Source organism: Photinus pyralis, unplaced genomic scaffold (assembly GCF_008802855.1).
Source record: "Photinus pyralis isolate 1611_PpyrPB1 unplaced genomic scaffold, Ppyr1.3 Ppyr1.4_LG1, whole genome shotgun sequence".
NCBI classification, from domain to species: domain Eukaryota; kingdom Metazoa; phylum Arthropoda; class Insecta; order Coleoptera; family Lampyridae; genus Photinus; species Photinus pyralis.
The window spans coordinates 49803661-49826894 of NW_022170249.1; the positions used below are offsets into that span (position 1 = coordinate 49803661).

At 35.9% G+C, this 23234-nt stretch overlaps 1 protein-coding gene across 1 annotated transcript; it reads left to right on the plus strand.

Moving 5' to 3' along the window:
- The first annotated feature begins 1369 nt into the window (after positions 1-1369).
- Positions 1370-9212, plus strand: LOC116158629 (fanconi-associated nuclease 1-like). Its single transcript, XM_031471444.1, has 10 exons — positions 1370-1768; positions 1815-2156; positions 5870-6544; positions 6599-7010; positions 7054-7173; positions 7704-7932; positions 7978-8180; positions 8227-8761; positions 8807-8918; positions 8967-9212. The coding sequence occupies exons 1-10, from the start codon at positions 1651-1653 to the stop codon at positions 9101-9103; spliced, it is 2883 nt and encodes a 960-aa protein (XP_031327304.1). The 5' UTR covers positions 1370-1650; the 3' UTR covers positions 9104-9212.
- Positions 9213-23234: the final 14022 nt, after the last annotated feature.

The window sequence follows — 23234 nt, forward strand, 5'->3', positions numbered from 1 at the left end:
TATAGGTACGTTGCAGATACACATGCAGCAAGTATCTTGATACTTTTAAAGTGTCTACGTGTACCTACAGTGTGTAAATTTTAACTTTTAACATACAAATCATGACATGATCAACTCTAAGTAAATCAAATGCCTCTTAGGATATGCAACCAGTCGTACCTACTTTCATGTTTTTCAAAAACTTTTCAATAAATGTCAATATCTGAATTATATATTAAATTAAGATTATTGTATTATTAATAAAATATACAAAATAAGAAAAAATTGAAATGGTACAGATGTAATTCAATGATCGCAGTTTAAGACGTGTGTGGGATTTTTTCCAATTCCGTCAATTGGCACCGTTCACAACAGCATTAAACAATTTCATGTTGATGGTTGTATTGTTAATGAAATTATACAAGAAAAAGAACACATGAAAACCTTCCGGGTCTGAGTGGTGTAAATTTCCAGCTTGAAGTTTTTTGTTTGTATTATTTGATTTAGCCATTTTTTCTTGCTTATGATTCGTTATATTGTTCTTTGTAGTGTGTTAGGCACCTACTCATTTCAAAAATAGCCGAAAACAGTTTAAGGATTTTCAAATTTATTCCAAAATTTGCAGTGATGCGCTGATGGGGTGACAACTCACCACACGTGGTATTAGGTGCGATGCAAATATCTGTTGCTATGATTTCTTTCTATAGGTATAACAAAAATGTTAGATTACTTAATTCTTGTTTCTGAGTTCGGTATTTAGCACAATTTACTGCAAAAGTCAGGAATTTGTGAAAGCTAATTTTGCCTTTTGTTTTGGAAGGACGTAATCATTAGGGTTTCGCATATTTGCAGACTTGTGTTAATATAAAATTATGCTAATGTGTTTTTTAGTACAAATTGAATGAAGGCATCCAAAAGTCGATTACCTACTAATTGAAAATTTTAATTGATACCTCCTATATTATTTATAAAAGTTCTTATGATAGTATTCCCTGTCAAAAGGCTTATAAAAGTTAACGAAGATATTGTGCAAGGTCTTGAAGGGGTATATAAGTACAAATACGGTATGTAAAGTGTGTATAAAATGTTACATTTAGTGTACCTACCCACATATGTAGATAACTACTTATTCTTTAGTAATAGATTTTTTTAAATCGTGTTTTATTAAACTGCCCAAATGAGCAATACTGTATCAAATAATCAAACTATAATTATAATTTGGTAAACAATTCCGCAGAATACGTAACAATTTTTTGTTTGTTTGTTGGGTTGCATAACCGTCAGGTGTATCACTGAATTGACTTTTATACCTCGGATTGATTAAACCATAGAATTTTAAACCATATAATGATTAAACATAGGCGTTTTGTTTGCAGCAGATTTGTATGTGCAAAGTTAAAATTTCGTTTATAAACACACAATTCAAAATTAAATTGGGATTCTTGAGTGCGTCCGAAATAAATTGTATTCGTGACTGCGGCCAGTCTACTTGTTGCCGCCGTTTATGTTGTCTTTGTCAAAATAAACAAAAATCAGATGGTCAATTGTTTGGTATTCCGTGCAGTGCGAATAATAGCATAAATAAATATTGCCCTTCCCAGCTCTTATCTTATCTGTACAGAGAGCAGATAAGAGACAATAACATTTACTACTTAATACATTTGCAAAAAAATGCCTCGACAGTATTTTTCTGCTGATCCTTCGAAACCTAAGCAAACGTTAATAAGTAACTATTTCGTATGCAGTTCTAGAATTCAAATATTGGGACAAAATAAGGGGAAGAAGAAAGGTAACAATTTGCAATTTTGACTCATTGCTTATTTATAAAATTACAGGCGGCAGTATGAAGAAAATGTCTAACAATAACGAAGATGAAACTGTAACGATACCATTCAAGATACCTTGTTACGAAACAGAGTCAGATGATGATGATTTCCGAAGTGATAGTGGAAAGTCGCAACATAGAAAGTGGCGGTCCATTTTAAGCGCTTCCTCTGAGGATAAAACTGTGGCTAGGAAGTCACCTAGTAAACCTTCCCCATCAAAAGGAATCGTTAGAAAGAGGTCACGTGTTCGTCCCATTATTGAAACTGATTCGTCCAGTGATGTGGAATTAGTATCCTACACTGTTAATGAGACGTTGAGCTCATTAGATGTAACTATTGCATCAGGTTCAGGTATGTAGAACTTTAAATCATGTGCATTCAGGGGCGTACACAGAATAAGGAGGAATGGTTTGAATAAAATTTTGTTTTTGCGATTTTAGCTTTGAGTTTGAGTTCTTTCTCAAAAACAACACTTTGCATTAGTGCTCTTAAAACAACTGAACGGGTGAATATACAACCCAACAAGTTTTGGAGGGGGTTTGAATCCCCAAAACCCCCTCCTGTGTATGCCCCTGGGTGCATTGCATTTGTCATGGTAATGTTAAAACAAACTTGTCAGGGAAATTGTTAGACGTCCTTAAAATTACTAACTACATTTTGCAAACAAATCACAGATACAGTGTGTTTACTAAGATCAGAAATAAAAATGTTCGGAGAGGGAGAGCAAGGAGCCGTGTTGTACATGTTGGGGGTTGAGGAGGGAGGCAAATGGTATAGGCATGAGGGAGCACAATATTAACCCCAATAAAATCATGTTTATTGTCTTGTTCTTTTTGCTTTGGAGGAAGGCCGCGTGTGTTCTTCCCTCTGCTGTGTACCTTAGGTAGCCTGAAGGAGTGGAGCAGACTTTCTTTCTGCTTGTATGTGCTATTGACTAGGAGTGATAGGGCGCGTTTTTATATGATGTGACTGCTTTATGGAAAAAACCCCAACACTATTAGGTTCCTTGGTGCATTCTTACCGAATAGATCTGAGTTGAGCACCCAGTGTCTGGTAAGAACATCAACAAAAGCATTTCTTATCTGATTAAAATCAAGGGATAAACCACTTCAAATTTTGTGTACCTACACTAAAATTCTAAAAGAAATTTTTAAAAATTGTAAAAATTAAGAAATTCTAGAAATTGTATAAAATAATAATCATGCGTGCATGTGCGTTCGGAAAACAAGTCTAGAAACATTCTACACAATTCAAAAAAGTTCTAAAAAATCCTAGAAAATTCTACAAAATACTAGTAGTGTACACCAAAATTCTACAGTGATTTTCCCCTCGATTAAAAATATGCACCTTCTATAAAAATTTGGATTTAGGTGCAACTTCCCCTTGACCCTGTACTGGAGTTTTACATTTGTTTTTGTCTTTATGTTTAAGTGGGCGTGGTTTCAGCCAAGGCTGCTTTACCAACCCAACATACATTTACAAATATCCATGCTCAAACCCAGGCTCGAACCAGGAACCCTTAGTATCTTAGTCGAGCTTCCACACCACTGCACCACACAGGCCGGTTAATTGTCATAAATAGAAACGTATAAAAAAACCAACTAAAACATAAAAATGACAATAAAAATAACAAATGAGAATAATTAAAATTGATATTGTGTCCGGTTCAGTGGGAAGGTCGCCAGCGGAGTAGTAGTTTTTTTCAAGAAGATAGCATTTTACATTTTGCTTAAATAATTGAATTTTTGATTGTTTTATTGTCTTTGGAATAGCATTGAACACTTTGATGCTTTTGTAGTAGTAGGTAATCGTTTTCATAGAGTTCTTCAGTGAGAGGGTTGTCACCATTCCTTGTAGTACTCATTGTTCGTTAATTTTGACGATTTTTATTGAAATTATTTATGTTTCGCCATGTGTGTACGGCGGCGCAGTATACAGGGTGTTCCAAAATATGATGTACCTACATATTAATTTTTTGGCTTATTTTATTCCATATAAGCAGAGGTACCTACGCAAATTCTTTGTTACCTACTTACAAGGTGTTATACACTTTACAATTTGCACCTTTTTATTTGCAATATTGCATTTTATACATAAAAATGTCCCTCTGGTGGTCTCGTTATTATTAAATTATAACTTAACATTAGAATTTACAAACCAAGAAAACCAAGATATGTTGAAAACTATCAGAGATAGGTAGGTATAGGACATTATTACCAAAAGTTGAAGATTTTTGGAAAAGCTAAAAGAATATATAGGGTGTTCCATTAAAAAAAACTGACAAGGACAAAGTTGTCTTTGAGTGCTTAAAAAAAGATATGATTGCACCAAACTTTCAACCCCCTGTTGCCTGGAGAGTCAAATTATTTTACCATTAGAAATGAGCTGGGTTAGGTTGGTTAATTTTTTTATGGTTCACTATTATTGTTTCTGGGGTAGTTGCTACCAACCCATTTAAACCAACTGACTAATCATAAATCCCAATATTACTATTGCCATTTCACTTGATGTACAAATAAAAAGAAATTTTTGTAATAATGATTGGAAGTACGGGCCGGTTTTACTCATAATCAAGTCGTCATAACTAGCGAAGATGTCATCTCCCAAAATTCCAGTAATGCAACCTCTAACGGCGATACTATTGCTTCCGCAGGAAATCCAGTCGTTGAAAAGCTAGAGGGACGACAAAACTATCACATTTGGAAATTTCAAATGAAAATGGCTCTTGTAGATTACGGCCTGTGGAATTGTATTCTTGGCAATGATACCAATACGGAACGTGACCAAAGAGCACTGGCAAAAATGTGCTTTTCAGTAAAGCGAGGATGTCTTGTCCACTTAAGAAGAGCCAAAACTTCGAAGGAGGCTTGGATGAATTTGGAGAAAGCCTTTCAACGCTCCGAACTAACTGACATGGTCCACTTAAAACGTAAATTATATCGAGCGAAGTACGAAGATTTTTCTTCGACAGATGCGTATGTTAACGGCATATTGGACATTGTCCAAGAGTTAAATGAGCTTAATATAAACATTGACGACGATGAAATAGGAACTTTACTTCTATGTGGACTTCCAGATTCGCAAGAGGCTGTGATAAATCGTTATTGTACTACGCATAGTGCAATTACGAGTTCAGAAGTCATTATTATGTTAAAGGAACTTCGTGATGAACGTAAATAAATTTCAAGAAAGCAGGTTTTGCCACCCACCACAGTAGCTTTCTTGTAGAAGGGTTGCACAATCTATTAAACACGAGGAGTAAACCACTTTGTCACTTACACTTTTAGTACAATTAATGTGTACACAATTGGCTTTGGTGGTTTTCTCCTCGACAAAACAATTAAAACGATGTGATAATTGAAAATGTGATGATCATACAATAAAGCAGTTCACTTGAAGATATATTTTGGTTATATCAGGGACTGCGGATTTGAGATGAGTTTACTTTAGTTTTAGTACATGCTGTACTTTTCCAGAATTTAGCATAAATTATTTGCTTTGGTTTGAGATATGGCTTATGTTCCATTTACATTAATTTTATATTATATATTATATTTTTTATACTTATATTAATAAAAATGGATGTGGATTGTTCCTTTTTGGTTGTTATTTGATCATGTAGATGTAGATGTTGAGTTAAACGTCCCATTGAGAAGAATATCACCAAATCACTGTGTTCATTAATTTTCAAAGATTCTTATATCTTGCGTCCTTGGTAAGTAGTTTCCAAACACACCGAGAGAGGGCGTCACCACTATTATCTCGAAATATTAAGAATTCCCCTTTGCCCCGCCCTTTACCTGCTTGCTGTCACTCCTCTATCGCCATTGTCTGCTCTACTGTTGTAATCCTCGAAGGGAACAAAAGTATAATCTAAGCACTATCACTGAAGGTTATAGAGGGCCATGTTCACAGCTTAGAAACATTACCACTATACTTTGTGTATGAAATTTATTAGCTTTACTCTAAACTCCTGAACAATATCCCTGTTGTTTGGTTTACTTGACACATTTATGAGATGTATCAATTAATTTATTATTATTTACCTACTATTACTTTTTCAGATTTAGCAGAAGATTGTCACAATAAGGAAAACCAAAAAGTTGCAGATATACCAAAAAACATCCCGAAGATGTCAATTGGTGTGTATAGCCCTCTTAAAAAGAATAGCCCCGAAAAATTAGATGAGAGTCTCACGAATGAATCTGCCGATTTAGTAGTACTACCATCAGACGAGTCCACAATCATAATCGACCAAAATGTTGATATTCCAACACCACAATGTGTACAAAACAAACCACTGATCTCCGTAAAACACATAAGTACATTGTCAAATTGCCAATTATCTCCCATTAGAAATCCAGGAAAAAAAAATTGGCAAGCTTCGACTAGTACAATAAACACGAGCTCGCCATGTACAGTATTAGTATCCAAGTCTACCATTGAATATAATGAAGAAACCGACAATCCCATTTCGCTGAATATAATTCTGGAGATTATCAACTTTGTTGTGAATCACGAGCGTTTACAAAAACTGTTGGTTTATAAAGACACAGTCATGCTACATAACTTTCTTCAATTAAACAGCAAGTACATTTTTTTCTGTCTCAAACTGTATACAAGAATTAAAAAGTGGTACAACATCTTTGATTTACGAACTGCAATAAAATCGGAATTATCCGATCCGGAAGTGATGGCAATGTACGATTGTTTGAAGGGAAGCTTATTTGTTGACACAGGTAAGTGGTCCACCTTTCAATTGCTGTGTTGTAAATGTTTTTGTTTTTGGTCAGATTACTCCACTGAGCCGATACATGACCTTTTGCATCACTTACATGTGAAAATCTTAAGGGAGTTATGTGTGGAATTTAAAATTCCTTTCTCAAAAGTGAAGAAGACCGACTTAGTTGACAAGCTTTTAAACAACTGCAACAATCAAACGACTTTGACTATTAAAAGTAGCATAAGAGATCTGTTAATGAATTCGCTTAAGAAGAAAATGGGATTCTGTATGAAACTGAACGAATACTTTTTTAAACTATTAAACAAAGTGCATCTCTTATACATGTTTACCACAAATGAGTATATTCAGACAAGTGATTTGTATTTGTTCATGAGCCGACTTATGGATGGATCAATTGTTTTGCCATCATATCTTGTCGATAGAAACGTTGATATATTTAGGTCTATTGAGGAGTTTAACAGGTAATTGCCTTCTGGTGCAAATTTTTATTAATGTAAGTTGCAGCTTTCATGAAGCTTTTCAATGTTATGCCTCTGTTTTAATTGCCGCGGATAAAAAGGACAGTGCTCTCATTTACCAACTGGCTTGTAAAATTTATGAGGAATTGAAGAAAATTGTTGAGAGGTAGGTTGTGAATTTTAAACAAATGTCTTTACTTAGGCCTTATATTTCTCTCTTTTCTTTCTCTTTATGCGCTCTCTATCTCTTTATTCACAGGGCAGCCCGCCCAGGCAGCGTTGCAACTAGTTGAAAACGCCCCTATACAAGTCTAGATGTGATACTGCGTTCATTTAGTGCCAGCAATACAGCTCTGTTCCTTGAAATTTTGTACCTGTTTAGCTGGCACTTATTCGCGTTCCCACACCAGATCCTCAAAATCACGCCCAGTTATCTCCCACATGTAAAGGGGGGGATAATAACTATTTTAAAATGCCTTTCAGCAACCTTCCTGCCCATGGATATGTGGTATAAACTTCTTGGGACTTGGGGTTGGGATTCTTTTTCTCAGGTTGTCTGACCATGGTGGCCTTTTCTCTGGATGGAAGTAGCGTCACTCATTGTGCGCTAACAGAGAACATGAACTAACCTGGTACTTCGTAGACAACTTACATAAATGTGCTAGTGTAGAACATAATTTCGATTTTTCGTTTTAGAAATGTTGTGGATAATCGCCCATCATATCTTCACAGATTTACGCCAGGCCATAAATACACAAAGGCTTTATGGCACGCAATACCATTTGTAATAAAACCTCATAAAGAATTGGCCTGTGAGTGGTTAAAGTTTCTGTTGGACCAACGTCTATTTTGCCAATACTTACGAGGTGCATGGTTCATCCAATTAACTATAATTCAAACCAAGCATTTAAAAAAATATGACGAGGTAAGCAGCAAAAGTTTAACAGGATAAATTTGGATTGAAATTTAGGTTACCAAAACGTTGATCGATTCTTTGCAAGACACAAGCTTAAGAAACATACATCGAATGGAATTAAATAAACGAGCTGAAAAGATAAAACATAATAAAACGTACAAGATAAGCCAAATTGACTTCGGTACAATATCCTCTGTTCAGCCTCTTCCAATTAAAAACTTACCTTATCGAGAAATCGACGCTCAAGCGTTTCGCAGGTAACTTGTACTATCTTCACCTGATACAATTAAATTGATTTTATAGCGAAAATTCCGGCCAGAAACGTAACTATTACATAAGAATAGATAATGGTTTCGAATTGTACAGTGTAGAAGAAGTAGCTTTAAATTATTATGAGCAGAATTTTGGGCTAAATGGCATACACTGTGAGAACAGCCTGTTGATAACATCTTTCTTTTTGCTATTTTGGGACATAATTTATGATCATACCATTCCTTCTGTTTTTGTTAGCGAAATTCAACATTATCCGTTAGATTTGTATAGTACCGAATTTTACACAAGTAGAAGAAGGAAGATTGGTAAACGCCTTTCGGAAGTAGAATCTGAGTGGACGGACAAAATGATGCATCAGCTTATTTGTGACGTATGGAACAGAAATTCACAAAAAAAATCGTTCATTCACTCATCTCTTGTGGAGGACCCCGAGAGGTTGTTTGATATGCTGATGTGCATAGGACGCCCTAAGTTGAGAAAGATTTTCGAACACTTTCTTGAAGATTTTGGAAGTTACCGTTCTGGATTACCTGATCTATTTTTATGGAATCTCGATGAGAAAAGGGTGAGTGCTGAACAGTAATTTCAAGTAACATCTTATTTATTTTAGTGTAAATTTGTGGAGGTGAAAGGAGAAAATGATCAATTATCTGCCAAGCAAGAATGTTGGTTAGATTTTCTTCGGTCGATTGGTGCTGATGTCGAGGTGTGCTATGTACATAGTATGTATAGTATATGTAAAGTGCGCTGGATAACGTACTTAATTTTAGCAACTGGCTCTAGGCGTAGAAAGCTTAGTTCGAACAAAACCGCAGAGAAAAGTATTCCGCCAGCTAAGAAGCCACGTGCTAAAAAACAAAATGTTCAAAAAAGGACGATAATCACTTCAAGTGACAGTGAATCTTAATTCTGTGATTTCAATGTGAGTTAATAGTAAAAATTCATTATTACGTAGTTTTAATTATAAATTTTGTACCAATAAAAGCATTTTACAATAAACTGATTTAAAAAAGAAAGGCTCTTGGGGCATTTTGAAACATTTTTATTCAGTCTCCCTACCCTAGCTAGACTGTCTATGGTCTGTTGTCCGACTACTTTCTCTACTCCCTGTAGGGTTGTACAATCTCTTTGGCACGTCTTGCCTCTCCTGTCTTGTAATTTAGTCCACTGGCCTCTTAATTCTCCTCACCCCTTTATTCCCCACAGTGTGTAGGTATCTCTAGTAGAAATGGTAGTTACTAGTTATAACTTATAAGGTTACTTTATCTACGCTTTCTACTATCTCTCCTCTGTCTCCGTGTATGGCTACTGGTTATTCTCTTGAGCTCTAGGCTCTAGCATTTTTCCAATTTCTCTACCCTTCTAATCTCTCTCGTCTAATTGCCTAAGAGTAATTGGAAAAGTACATAATAACTGGTCACCAGTCTCGAAATGCGGAGCGAATCATGATATATGTTTGTTGTATGCTCTTCAAGATTTGTGAGTTTGGAACTTCGAATATAGACACAGGAAATCTACTTTGTAATTAGCAGTGAATATATGGCGACGGGTGCTACAGTTTGGGTGAAGAAGTTACAGTTCAGGCCTCTTTCTCTCTGATATCCTATTGTACTTGAGTAGGTACCTATTTAATTTTGCATTTTTTCAAAAGAACTGAAACAGAGCATAGATTATTCAGTCATAACGTTTTTATTGAAACAAAAATACAACAGACAAACGTTGGTCATGTTGGAACCATAAATTAGCGTCATTCAGTCATTACCTACTCACAATTTTATTTTATATGTAAACTAAATATATCTACAGGTATCAAAAGGTTATTAGGTAACCTCTTAATGAAGTATCAGGTATTTCGAATAATCCTCCAAAGGACCAAAGGTACCTTCTGAAATCTTTTCTGCTGGTTTTTCTTTATAACAAAAAATACGCTTTTCCTTTGAAATAGGAAACAATCTGTCATATACCTACTACACCAGTTTATTAGCCATAGACAATAAATACAAATAGTGCTTGTATAACAATAAAATTATCACCTAAACCGGAAGCTCCCAAGATTAAGGTTGGCGTCGTTCAGTCGTTGGCGAGAGGAATGCAAACTAAAAACAATTCGCCAACAATAACTGTTTGTTTTTCCTTGCCTGTTGAAAATATTAAATTACACCTAATTCAGATTATTTTCAGTACGCTGCGTCTCAGTCTCACTTGTATAAAAAGCGCGTGCGATCTACGTCATCAAAAATTAACCTTTTATCATTTATATACCATACAATGTAACATGCAGAATGGAAGCATTGAATAAAGTGTTTTTATATTCAATGATCAAATCATTTACAAATTTCCTGTACAGCATTAGGTAATCATCAGATCACAGATTCTCAGGTTGATCCCTGGGTTCATCTGAATGTGTCAGTTTTGCACCCACTTGTAAATCGAAATCTTTTAAAATTTGTTATTTCAAGCATTCATCGTGAGATAAGTCGCCTATTATCTATCCCCTTACTATAGTATATTAATTCTAAGAAACTGAATTAATTTATTAATTAACTAAGGTATAGCATAGTTACAATGGGCATAGGTTTGGGAGTTGGGGCAGGATTTCATAATTGCAGTTTCTCTTACAATCGCATCTTACACATTTCTAGCAATTTCCCCAATATTTCTCCGAATTAACGTGAAATGAGTACTTCCCTATAGAAACGTTCTATTTCCTTAAATTTTCCTCTAGATCCCCTCAGAATTTCCTCGAAATTTTCTTTTATTTCCCTAGAATTTCTGCATTCCCTTGAAATTTCCTCCTATTTCCCCAAGATTTTCCCAGAACTTCTTCTAATGTCGTCCATTTCCTACATATTTCCCCGCTATTTCCTCGAAATATCCTATGTGACGGACCGGAATGTCTCTAGGGATTTGATCCCCCTTAGTTTTTAAAACTGAACATTGTTTTTGCAGAAATATTTCTCGTGATTATAAATAATTTCATTTCATCATTACAAAGGTTATTACAAGTATTTGAATCGCAGATTTGGTCCTCTCAGTTTCTCCATTTTTCTATTATATGCTGATGATGTGCCGAAGTTTTTCGATAGAAAGATTGTGGCATTAATTATAATTTTATTTCTGTTTTTGGAGAGTAGCTAACTTTGTCCCTTTGGCCTCTGAATTTGCTAAATCTGTCTCTAAAGAAGTGCCCATTGCAATTTTATTCCTTGTTTAGAAGGAAAATAAGTACATAACCTTATGCCGCGTTTATACTCGTAGCTACTTATCTGACATTTGGAACGATAGTTAACTATCTTCCTTATTTGTGACCAAATTATTGTGGAATTACAAACTATAGGTAATACCTAGTCTCTAAATTTTCTGAAGTTTCTAAGCCTCTCCTTCTTTTGGGCATGAATAACCTTATTTCGTTTAGATCTTATCAGAAATTAAACTTAATTTTCTTGTTTGTGAAGTTATTTTCGTAACCTTTCCTCCAACCAAAGTGGCCACTCGAGTCATAAAGTTAAATACTAGGTTCTTTGAAGTTTCAGCTTTAAAGTCCCTAAAAAAATGTCTAAATGTTCCAGAGACCTTTCTGAAAGCTTCAGCTTTTTGTGGTTTTTGAAGTCTATAATAGGTGGCTAAGGCTAAGGCTAAACTTTCTGTACCTAGTGCCTCAAGTTTTGAGTAGGTATCTGGTTAACCGTTGTATATTACAATTGAAGTGTGTAGGGCGTATAAGTCTAAAGATTTTATAATAGCTAAAGCGTTTGTAATTATTATACTGTACTTAACGTAAATTAAGTTACGTGATTTATTTATGTACAATCTATAACGGTCCTTAACATAGATTGATTTATAACTCAAATTTATAACACTCGAGGACGAACTATTTATCAGTTCGGCGTCGATGTTGGAACTTTCTTTATCGACTGATGGCGCCTGTATTTTTCGAACCGGTTTCAAAGGGAATTGTAAAATTTGTGACTTTCCCCGTCTTTTTAATAGGTACTGGATCCGTCCCCATAACCTCTGAAAATACATATATCTGCCTCTGTTTATTAACGAGCCCGGAGCTCGTCTCAAGTTCACAATTTTGAGATGTTGAGTCCGTCCGTCTGTCTGTCCGTTAGCACGATATCCGGAAAACGAATGGACCGATTACGATGAAATTTTGCAGGTGGATTATTTCTCAAATTTGTAGATGTGAGTTCGTGAATTGGCAATGTAGGGACCTATGCCAAAAAAATAAGGAAGGCAAACCGTTAGTTTTGCATGAAATTCAAAATGAGCATATCTTTAGTCATATAATAAGCAATGTCAAGCTATACCCAGGAGCTCGTTTGGTATATTTGTTTACACATTTATTTTAAAATTGATTTTCTAAATGTTTTTATCAGCCAAGTAGGTACTAATGATTATGATAAAAGTCGCAATTATGAAGGGTCAGTTTCTCCTGTTAGCTGGAAGGGTGTTTTTTTTTTTGACAGGTGGGGAAATGCATTACGCACACTCCAGATGGAGGTCTGGAGAAGGGTGTCTTATTTTTAAAACGATTTAATTTGTCCAGCCTAACAAAGTTTATCATGGTAACTCTCTTTCTTGTCTTTGGGGAGCAAATTTAGCTTCATTATGTTAAAAGGTTTCAATTTTACCCCATCAGCATTTGGATTGTACCTAGTCTCTACTTTTCATACCCATGAAGTTCCTTAAAATTTCAGATTTTAAAGTCTTTTTTAAAATTTCTATAATGTTCCATAGATCTCAACACTTTCTGGAAGGTTAAGCCTCTTGTAGCTTTTGAAGTTTCTAGAGGGTAAACTTTCTGCAGTGCAAGTTTTTAAGTATGTAAGCTTTTTATTAGTCTAAAATGATTCCAAGTTTGTAGACTAAGTTTCTAAAATCTCCAACCTTTCGTACCTATGTTCCCGTTTCTGAAATCGCTAGTTTCGAGCTCTTGGGTTTCCAAAGTTTTTAAATCTTGTTTTTAAAATCCTTAAAACTTCCAAAGCCTTCAAAGCCAACAAACCCTTTAAAACCACCCGTCGTTTCTAAACTTATTTAAGCATATAGGTACCTATCTAAGATTCTGAAATTTCTAAGATCCTTAAAGCTTCAGAAGCCCTTAACGAATAACGATCTCTAAATTTACTGAAGTAGTGAAGTCCCTAAAATTTCGAAAGCTTGTAGATGTATTACCTAAACTTTCCTAACTATTCTAAAATCTCGTATAAAGTTCCTAAATTTTATGACCAAACTTCTAAAATAGTCACAATCTGTAAGGTATACTTTCTGAAGATTCTAAGGTCTAACATTGTAAAGGCTCGGAAATATCTGTATGGACTGGCGCGGATTTTCTCATTTTTGTAAACTTGTAAAAGGTGTCCATTGTATTTTATTTTAAAATATGAGTGTATTGTCTGTTGCTAGGTCTGTTGTCATTTAAAATTTAATCAACATATTTTAATAATTTTTTGTTGGAAGTATAGGTATATGTGTAATATGATTTACACATACATATCTATACAAAAAAAATCAACTAAATCCCCGTCATTTTTATGGAATTTCGTATTACTTATGAGAAATAGCCTCGAGGCTCTTGAAAGTGAAGCCTTTGAAGGCTTTAAATCTCAAAAAATCCGGAAACTAAATTTTCAAATGTAGGTAAAGTTTATCAATTGTGCTTGTAATCAAGAAAATTGCCCGGTAAACCTGAAGCTTATTAAATTAATTCGGGAGGCGTTGTTGAAGTTCATTGCCGGATAAAAGTATCAAATTATGCTACCCATAATATTATTTTAAATATTGTATCAGTATCGGGACCTCTCTAAAACACACGTGGGACCTACCTACGTTATCAAGAATGAAGGATATAATAACTTACATTTTACAATGTAGCATTCGAAAATCGAGCAGAAAAGAAACATGTGATTTTTAAAATCTCCTGTTTCTAACTGTTTTTTTGAGATTAAAGTTTCTCGAAAGTCAAAGTCAAAAGTATGTAGATTTTGTTAAAATTTCTAAAGTGTCCCGACCTCGTCCAACTCATTCATCAGTTACGAAAGTCATTTACCCGGTCTTGCGGTTCGTACGATATGAATTACAAGCACGATACAATCCTGGACAGTATCGAGTTATCGATCCATCAAAGTACCAGTACTTTTAGTTTAGACTGGGCCTTCATAAAACCGAGAAAGATTTTGTAATTTAGTCTTTAGCAATTTTCAGCTTGGACGAATTAGTAGGGTGCAAAAAATCAGATTCAAAAAGTGCAATGAATTATTATTTAAGTAAGTGTCCCTAATTATGCAGGTAAAAATACCGCTTAGGTATATTAAAACGCAAATTTTGACAAATAGATATCGAACTTTCAGGCTGAATTTGGTGCATTGTAGCGGACAATATCCGCAAATGCAATTTCGCGTCCTTCGTGAACCATTTGATTAGTCTGATATACTTGAATTTATGATAAGATTTATAGGGATTTCATCTACATTTAGTGCCGAGGTATTTAGCTACGTAAATTTCGCATGAGGTTCATATTTCATTTTTTTTAACAGCAGTCCCATTGTTTGTTCAGGGATTTATTTACGCGCGGTGCTCTCCCAACTACCGACCGACATCAGTACCTACATCTGCATTTTATGAGGCAGGTTCGAAGTTTATGGTATCTCTATTCATGCCGCAACCTGTTGTTTATAAAAATAGCAGAATTTTCCTGCCAATTTGCAACATCTACACATCTGGTATCACGCTGGTGTAAAAGTGATTCACATTCATACCTAAACAAAGCTGTAAATCTTTTTCTTGTCTACAGTTATCGGTTTTTATTACCTACGTAGTTAGATATACATACTATCCGGATTGTGTTAATGTGCCTACATTTATGTACCAGTTCTTTTTCAACTGCGACTGCATAAAGTAGTGCAAGGCGTTAGTGAACTGTTGATTAACAATTAAATTGAGTACAACTTCTCATTGTTGTGTGCGAGGGTGTGTGTGACAATTCCCCAATTTGAATATTTTTAGTTTCCTGTTTTCCAAGCAGAACGTAGGTAAACGGAATTGAGAGAACTATATTACGTGACACCAACAAGATATTAAATAGGTAAGTTGAAAAGCATAATTTATGTTATTTATGTGTTCTAAGTATATGTATGTACTTTATACTGATAGCCAAGTGATTTTTTATAATTTGCCTATCCTACAACAAAGATACTGTAGTGATTCCATGTGTTTGGAGAGAAATTTGTCCCTTTAGCCTCTCTAAATATTTCTTTTTTAAACGGTTTTCCACTCGCAGAAACACTAACCCGTAAGAAAAAATGTTAGCTCCAGCCTTCGGAATTCAACTGAGATTTGTTAACTTGCAAGTGTTCCTTGGGGTAAACTTTCAATGTAACTGCATTGTTATTCAAGGTAACGGCTTAGAAATAATTTAAAAACCCTACTGTTGTCATTGTATTTTTTCATCGGCATCTAAATGTAGTAACTATACAGGCACAGAATATAAGCGTACTTTTTATATTCATGGTATAGCCATTGAGTATGTCACCCTGTGGCGTTAACTTTTCCGTGCGGAGTGGAAACCTGCTTTCACTTTTTAGCGTAACACCTTATCACGAAGAAGTTGAGGTAACGCTTATAATGTATATGGGCTCGATTTTTCATCGTCTGCGTCTGTCTGTCTCTCTGTTCCATCTCTGCCCCTGGGCCACCTATAGAGACTTCCGGTTTTCGCTAATTGATAGCTGCTATGGTCTAAATATTTGCCCGTTACTCATCATTTACAGTTGTGTTCCGCAGCAACACTCATGAGTGACGAGTGGGTTTTGAAACATTTTTATTTAAGTATTGATGGATTATTCAGATGAAAATGAAATGCAATGTACCACGCTTGCGTCTACATTAGTTTTTCCCATTACGAGTGGAAATCCGTTTCAATTGCGTGTACCTTCCTATCCACATTAGTTTTTCAGAGTCCATCCGGAAAACCGCTTTCCAAAGGTGGGGAAAACCATGTGGTTTTGTGAAACTGGTCTCTGTTCTAATATGTGATGTGATAAGATAATTAAAATAATTCTTTAAAGTTATTAAAGCTGTCGTAAAGGTTTCTGGAAGTTCTAATGTTATTTTACCTTTGTCCTTGTCCTTGGATGGTACCTAGATTCGCTCCCACCCCAATTTTTTTAACGGCCTGTGGGCCTGTGTGTTCTTGTTTTTTTGGAGTGGTCAATGTGTTCCCTCTGAATTTGAAAGAAATTTTTATAAGCTTTTCCCGTAACCTAGGAAACTTTACCCATATTTTTAGCGCATTTTCCACCTCATGTTGGAAGGCGGTATTATATGGTCCACTTTCTTCGTCCGTCCGTCCGAGGCCTTAACTACTATAGGTACATTTTTCAATATATTTATTTCCATGAGCAATATCAACACACCGAAGTTGCGGTAACGCTTACCTATGCTCAATTTTATGTCGCCTGTGAGCCTGTCTGTCTGTTCCTTGTTTGACGACTCGGCCCCTGGGCCCCCTAGAGACTTCGGATTTTCGCTAATTGATAGATGATATGGTTTATATTTGCCCGAGTATTTGCATCATTTACAGTTGCGTTACGCGGCAACACCCACGGGCGGGTTTTCAAACATTTTAATGAAATTTTAACCACAGATGCTTCTAGTAAAAAAGTCAAACATATCGCATTTAGTGAAAATCAGATGTGCGCATAAGCCCAATGCCGACTTTCTTATTTATGGAGACATTTCCTTGAATTGTTAACCATAGATACCTACTTCTAATATATGTAATAAAAAACATAGTTTGCATAAGTAAATTTTTTCAGCTTACTCATAAATTTTAAACATCGTAACTTTTCCGGTCTTTGAATGTTAGATTCGCCTTTGAATACACAAAAATCGCAATCTGTTCAAGCGTTTATTTCTTTATCGTATCTATTAGGTAATAAACTTGAAACAAATATAGCAAACGAGCTCCTGGGTAACTGAACATTTAATCCGTTCTTCCTTGGGTGATGGTAAACATAATCAAGAACTCGCTTAGGAGCTCGTTAATTATCGAATATAGGTACCTACTTAGTTTCCTAATCTGCGCTAGAAAGGCTTGCGTAAGAATTTTAATTTTATTCTCGTCTTTATGGAGAGCAACTTTGACCTTTTTCGTCTCCACCTGCCAAACCTGCAGTGTTCAATAATAGGGATTAGGTTTAAAATGATTTTTTGAAAGATAGCCCAGTCCTTTACATTTTTACAAATATTTTTGTTGTGCTAAACTCAAATCTTTCTATGTTTAAAATGATTCCTCATCCTGCAACAAGCGTGACTAGAAATTCTACTTTTACCCATCCGAAGGACCCCTTTACCTACTTAATCTCTTAATTTCTTAAATTTCCAGATCATTCTTTTTTATTTTTTATGTTACATTTATCTCTTTTATTTTGGATTTCCGTGTGAGAGAGATGACCCACTTTAAATAAACGCCAAAGATTGGGACGAAGTATAACAGATCAATATATGATACAGACAACCTCTTCTGTAATGGCGCCATAAACCGTTATGGCTCCTTTCCCGCCTTTCATACGAGTTTATCTGCGGATGATTGGACGGAGGGTTCTTTTTTTTGTAGGTATGTATTTTCTCGAGAATGAAGGGGTGGTTTGTGAGTGTGTTGGGGATTAAATCAATAACTGAAGCAACATAAAATAAATCGTCAAAACAATTAGTTAGGTAGGTATACGTCTGTCCTTTTGAAAAGTTAATTCTTTATTTTAAGTAAAAATAGAACCTTCCGGCGTAGGTAATTTTTCAAACGTCTATAATGTGAACTTAGTAGATACCTATCCCATATCCAAATTTGAATGAACCCATCTCTCACAAAGTTCTAGAGCTTTCAGTAAATCTTACGTTATAAAACGACTATATTATTAACCTACCTATCTAACTAGACCGGGGCTAGTTGTCACAGGGACAAGTTGTCACAATGCCGATTTCTCCCTTATTTGCGAACAACACGCTCCACCACCTACTATGTGCTATTGTTTGTGTTTTGTCCGTCCGTCCGTCCGGACCCACTTCTACCGTTTTTAACTACTTCTAGGGGAATGGTCTTAGAGTCCTGGAATTTTTTACAGTAGGAAGCCTATGTCTTGAAGATGCTGTTTGTGAAAGTAAAACGTGCATAGCTTTTACATACAACAACCAATTGGTCTCAGATTTTGCATAGGGATGCCTTTAGTGGTGCAAAGCTAAACTTTAGAAAATGGGGGGGGGGGGGGTAAACACATGTTCTACCCTTCATGGTAATCTAATGAAAGGTCTCATCGAAATAAATTGGTTTTTACAAACTATAACTTTCCCGTGCGACTCTTTTCGAGATCAGTGAGCGACGGGGCCTGAGGGGGGGGGGCTAAGAATTAATTTTATCTCTCATTGTATTCTAATTAAAGGTCGGGAGTTGTGCACAATTTATACTTGTTATTTTTGTGGTACTGTGCCAACTTGCCCCAGCCAGGGGCATGATGTCACAAGAATTCTACTGAAAGTTAACAAACCATAATATTTTAATCGATGGTATCTAAAATTTCAAAAAAATGTGTAGTCTACTTACCAACAACTGAATATTTAGAGTAATTTTGGTTCAAAAATATTAAAAGGCGTCTTAGTTACCTATACCTAACGACTGATTCCAAAATTGTGACAACTAGCGCCGGTCTCCCCTACTTACCCTCTAGTCGCCTTTTACAGAACTGGTAAATCTTAATCTTCGCCAGGAAAGATTGCCGGTCATAGAACACTTGATCCCGGTCTACAATCTATATGTTTTTCTAAAGATGTGAACGACTTCCGGGATAGTATCGTCTCAATGTTAAACAAAAAGACTATTCGTTCAACATTGGCACGATCCTATTTCGGAAGTCGCTCGCACCTTAAGCAAAACATAGATTGTAAATCGACACAATTTGTGCTGTGACCGGCAATCTTTCCTGGCGAGACCTACTTTTCTCTTCCAAAAACGTATTTTAAAGTAGGTGGAACATGGACTTAATTCTGAACTCTCCAGAATGTGTTTGAATGGCAAACCTGTTTTGATACGTAGGTATAAGTACCTATAGCATTCGGCCCGCTTTTATGTTCACGAACCGGTTTTCTGTTGACAAATAAGGCGCCATTTTATTCTGGCACGAGAACGTTTGTGGGCGTGAAGGTCTTCAAAACCAGGCAAATCAGATAAGATCTAGCGCTACTAACAATTGGTTGCGTTTCCATGGGCGGACTGGGATCAAACATTGTAAATGACCTCATTCGCACCCTCTTAGCCCTATAAACCAACCCTTAATAATTTTTAAATGGCGACCCATCGCATGTCCCTATAGAAGTTCTTTAAAGGTGCTTTGATGGTAACTTAATTACCTACCTACCTATGAGTATGAGGCAAAACACCATTTGGGATTTGGCTCCCAGTAATTATAGGTAGATATAGGTACTGTTTGGTCCCCAACTTGAAACAACACTTACTTATTGGGGAATGAAATTTTCAAGCGAGGAAGAGCCGAGGGCAGCTGTCGATTCCTTCCTGTGCATCAGGGCGATGGGAGACCCGGGCATAAAAAAGCTTCCAGAGCCCGGAGCCCAAAACTGATACATTGATCGTGACGGGGACTATTATAAAAAGCTCTACCTACCTATATCAAAACTTCAGTAAAATAGGTAGGTATAGGTATACTTATCTACCTTGAAATGTCAACTTTGACGAGCACTCTCTTAAATGACTAAATACATGTAATAGGTATCTAAACTAATTAGGTATACAACGCTTTCCCTTGCCGGAGGGATTTTTCATTTCTTTTCTTTTCATGTTTAGGTACCTACCTATATGTGTCGCACGTCTTCAGATAATAACCATAACCTTTTTACTTAGGTACCTATTTTTAATGATTCGTTAACTTGTACTTAGGAATACCGAATAGGTACTGCTTCGGACGAACCAGTTATAGCGAGAGTTATAGGTACCTAGACCTACGTTCTGGACTTTGAAATATACCTAATATTTTTACGAAACTACTTAATTGGCTCTCTAGTGTAGTACCTAGGTATGATCTTTACCTTTACGAACCGGTTTTCTGTTGTTGTTTGTAAGTAGGTTAAATATACTACCATTTTGTTTTGGCAAGAGAGTATGCGTGGGCGTGGAAGTAAACAGAACGTAGGTACCAATTCAGGTTAAGCATAACATTATCGTCAGCGATTGGTTGCACTTTTGCTTGTTTACTAGAACATTTTGCAGAAATTTGCAACTGGTTTTTGTTTTGGTTTGTTGATTGAGGTACAATGGTCGCAGCAACAGAACAGCAAAATTTAGCCTTTGTTTATAGATTGCAAATAGGTAAATTATTTTCTATACAACGTTGTTTCTATATAGTAGGTAGGTACCTACTTACCTACATTTTTTAAAAAAAAACGCATTCTTTTTCAGCTACTAGGTCTTTTAGGTCGAACTTTTCCTTTGGCTCATTGCACGAATTACCTATTTTTTTTTGTCGTTTTTTGGCTTACCTAGATAGAATGACTGGACTATACATACATATACCTAGATACTTACATAATTCCTAGATACTTACATAATTCCTAGTATCCTAGGTACCTATACTTATACCTATTTTTCACAAAAAACGTAGGTAAAGGTTTGTTGTAGGTATAGGTTGTAGGTGGCTGGCACAGATAGATACCACCCCCACACCTATGCGCATGCTCGATTTTGCCCTTTTATGTTTAGGAGTATAGGTCTGTAGGTGTACCATATTTGGTTCCAATCGGTTCAGATGGACCGACATGGTCGAGATTTTGTTTGATTCGGATTCTTGGTGGTGTAAAACGTGCATTTCCGTCAAAAAAGTGGGGAGGGGGGCATTTTTTCCCCAGTGCAATACTAGGAACTTGATGAGGAAGTCCTTGAAACCATAGACTCTTCGCTATCTTCAGAAAATTTATGGATCGATTAGAAATGCTTTGGGAGTTGAGCAAACTAAAATAATAGGTACTTATACCTACCTAGGTAGTTTTAGAAAATTTAGAGACCATACCTACCTACCTACCTATGTGATCTAAGGGTTTAGAGACTTGACCAACTTTGGCGCAGACACTTTAGAATTTACATATTAGGTAGGTATAAAGATCCAAAGATCATCAGAGCGTTACCTATAGGTATATCCATTGAATAAAAACACTATAAGAAGCCTAACGCTTATGGAAGAAAGCGCGACAAATCTCACAAATCCCCTTGCACCCGCATTGGTTGTGACCGCCGAACTCTCTTTGCGGTAAATAGAAGGAAAGCAAATTCTCATTCTTCTCAGTTCAAGAATCGACTCTATTGACAGTGTTCCCATTATATTCTCAGTTCAAACTCTGTCGCGCTTTATTTCCACGGGGTTAGGCTTCTTATAGTGTTTTTATTCAATGGTATATCTTAGAAATTTTAGACTTCAGAAACTGTAGGTACCTTACCTAGATAGAAAACTTACGGGGGTTATTGTCTACTTATAGAAAATTTTAAGACTTCGAGAAGTTTAGATATTTTAACTCTTAAAACTTTGTGTAACATTAGAGTGTTTGATGTTTACTTTATATGGGGAGAGATGAGAATATTTTCACACTTTATAGAAGTTTATAGGTACCTACTTTTGAAATTAGAGAAAGAATATAAGGAGTTCCGCCTAGTCTCCAAAGTAAGTACCTACCTAGGTATTACCTACCTGTAGCTGTAGGTAGGTACTTATCTAAAGCTTTTTTAATGCAAACGCCCGACACAGCAACCGACAGACCGATAATAAAATAAGATTTGTGTATGTAAACAATTGGGAGTACCGTAAGTATTATAAATGTTATTTAAATGGAAAATTTTCAAACGTAATACCTAGTTGTTGTGCCAAAGATGCCTAAAATTTTGACTTTGACCTCCAAATTTTTCAAGGATATAACGTCAACACATTTCATGTACCTACCTACGAAACTTGTCTGATCACGGGCCCTGACTTTTATATAGGTACCTACACTACACCCCTATCTATACGTCGCTTTTTTGTGTAGGTACATCTTTGACTTGACTGATAAATTAATAAAAATCCTAAGCAGACGCAATTCCAGGAATATTCGGATCGAATGTATTGGGACGGCTAGTATACCTATCGTAGCAAACGAATTCAAATGCACACAAATCGCGGCTTTCCGAATCAAGGTCAGAGCTTTTCAATCTAACGTGAGCTTTAGAAGAACGCGCACATTTTGCAACAGTAACTTGTTAGTGCCGGGGTGTAAATAATTTTTTTTACTTAGGTATAAGTACTTTTCATGCCATCACCTTAATAAAAAGTAGGTAATTACACCACTTTTTAGATAGGGGTATAGCATCGCATGTTTGGACATTTTGCTATCAATTTAAGTAACCATCATGTGCGTCTGGGGTGAGTAATTATTCTACTTAATTGTACCTATTTGCACATCAACTTAAGTAAACATGGGTTAATTGTTCAAATAGGTAGTTAAGTAGGTACGTTGCTTTGAGGTGATTTTAAGGGTGTCCATTTTCGAATATTCGCGGGTCTATTGCGCACAGACGCTTAGTAAGGGGAAGGGGGAGATTTAGCTCAACGCATTCTCTGTTTTTCTTTTTTTCTACATGAAGCAGTAGGTAAAAACGGTTTTTTAATTGCAATCCTAATCTCGTGATCATTTTACAGCCTGGCGTTAATTTATAGAAAATCGACAGCATCCTATACGTCCGCATCGTTATCCTGAGCTGGTGCAGCATTTTACCTAAGCAAACTTGCCAGTAATTTGTGGACAAAGATGGCGTCCAGCTCCAGCACAAGGGAGACCTGATGCAATCGGCTTAAACGTTTGTGGTGAGTAATTATTGAATTATTAAAGTCCGCCATTAGGTAGGTACCTACCCCCTTTAATTAACGCTTAATCTTAATCTCAATGGGGGTGAATACACAATCTAGGAAGACGGTTTTGTTCTAATTTTTGATAGCGTCATTTCG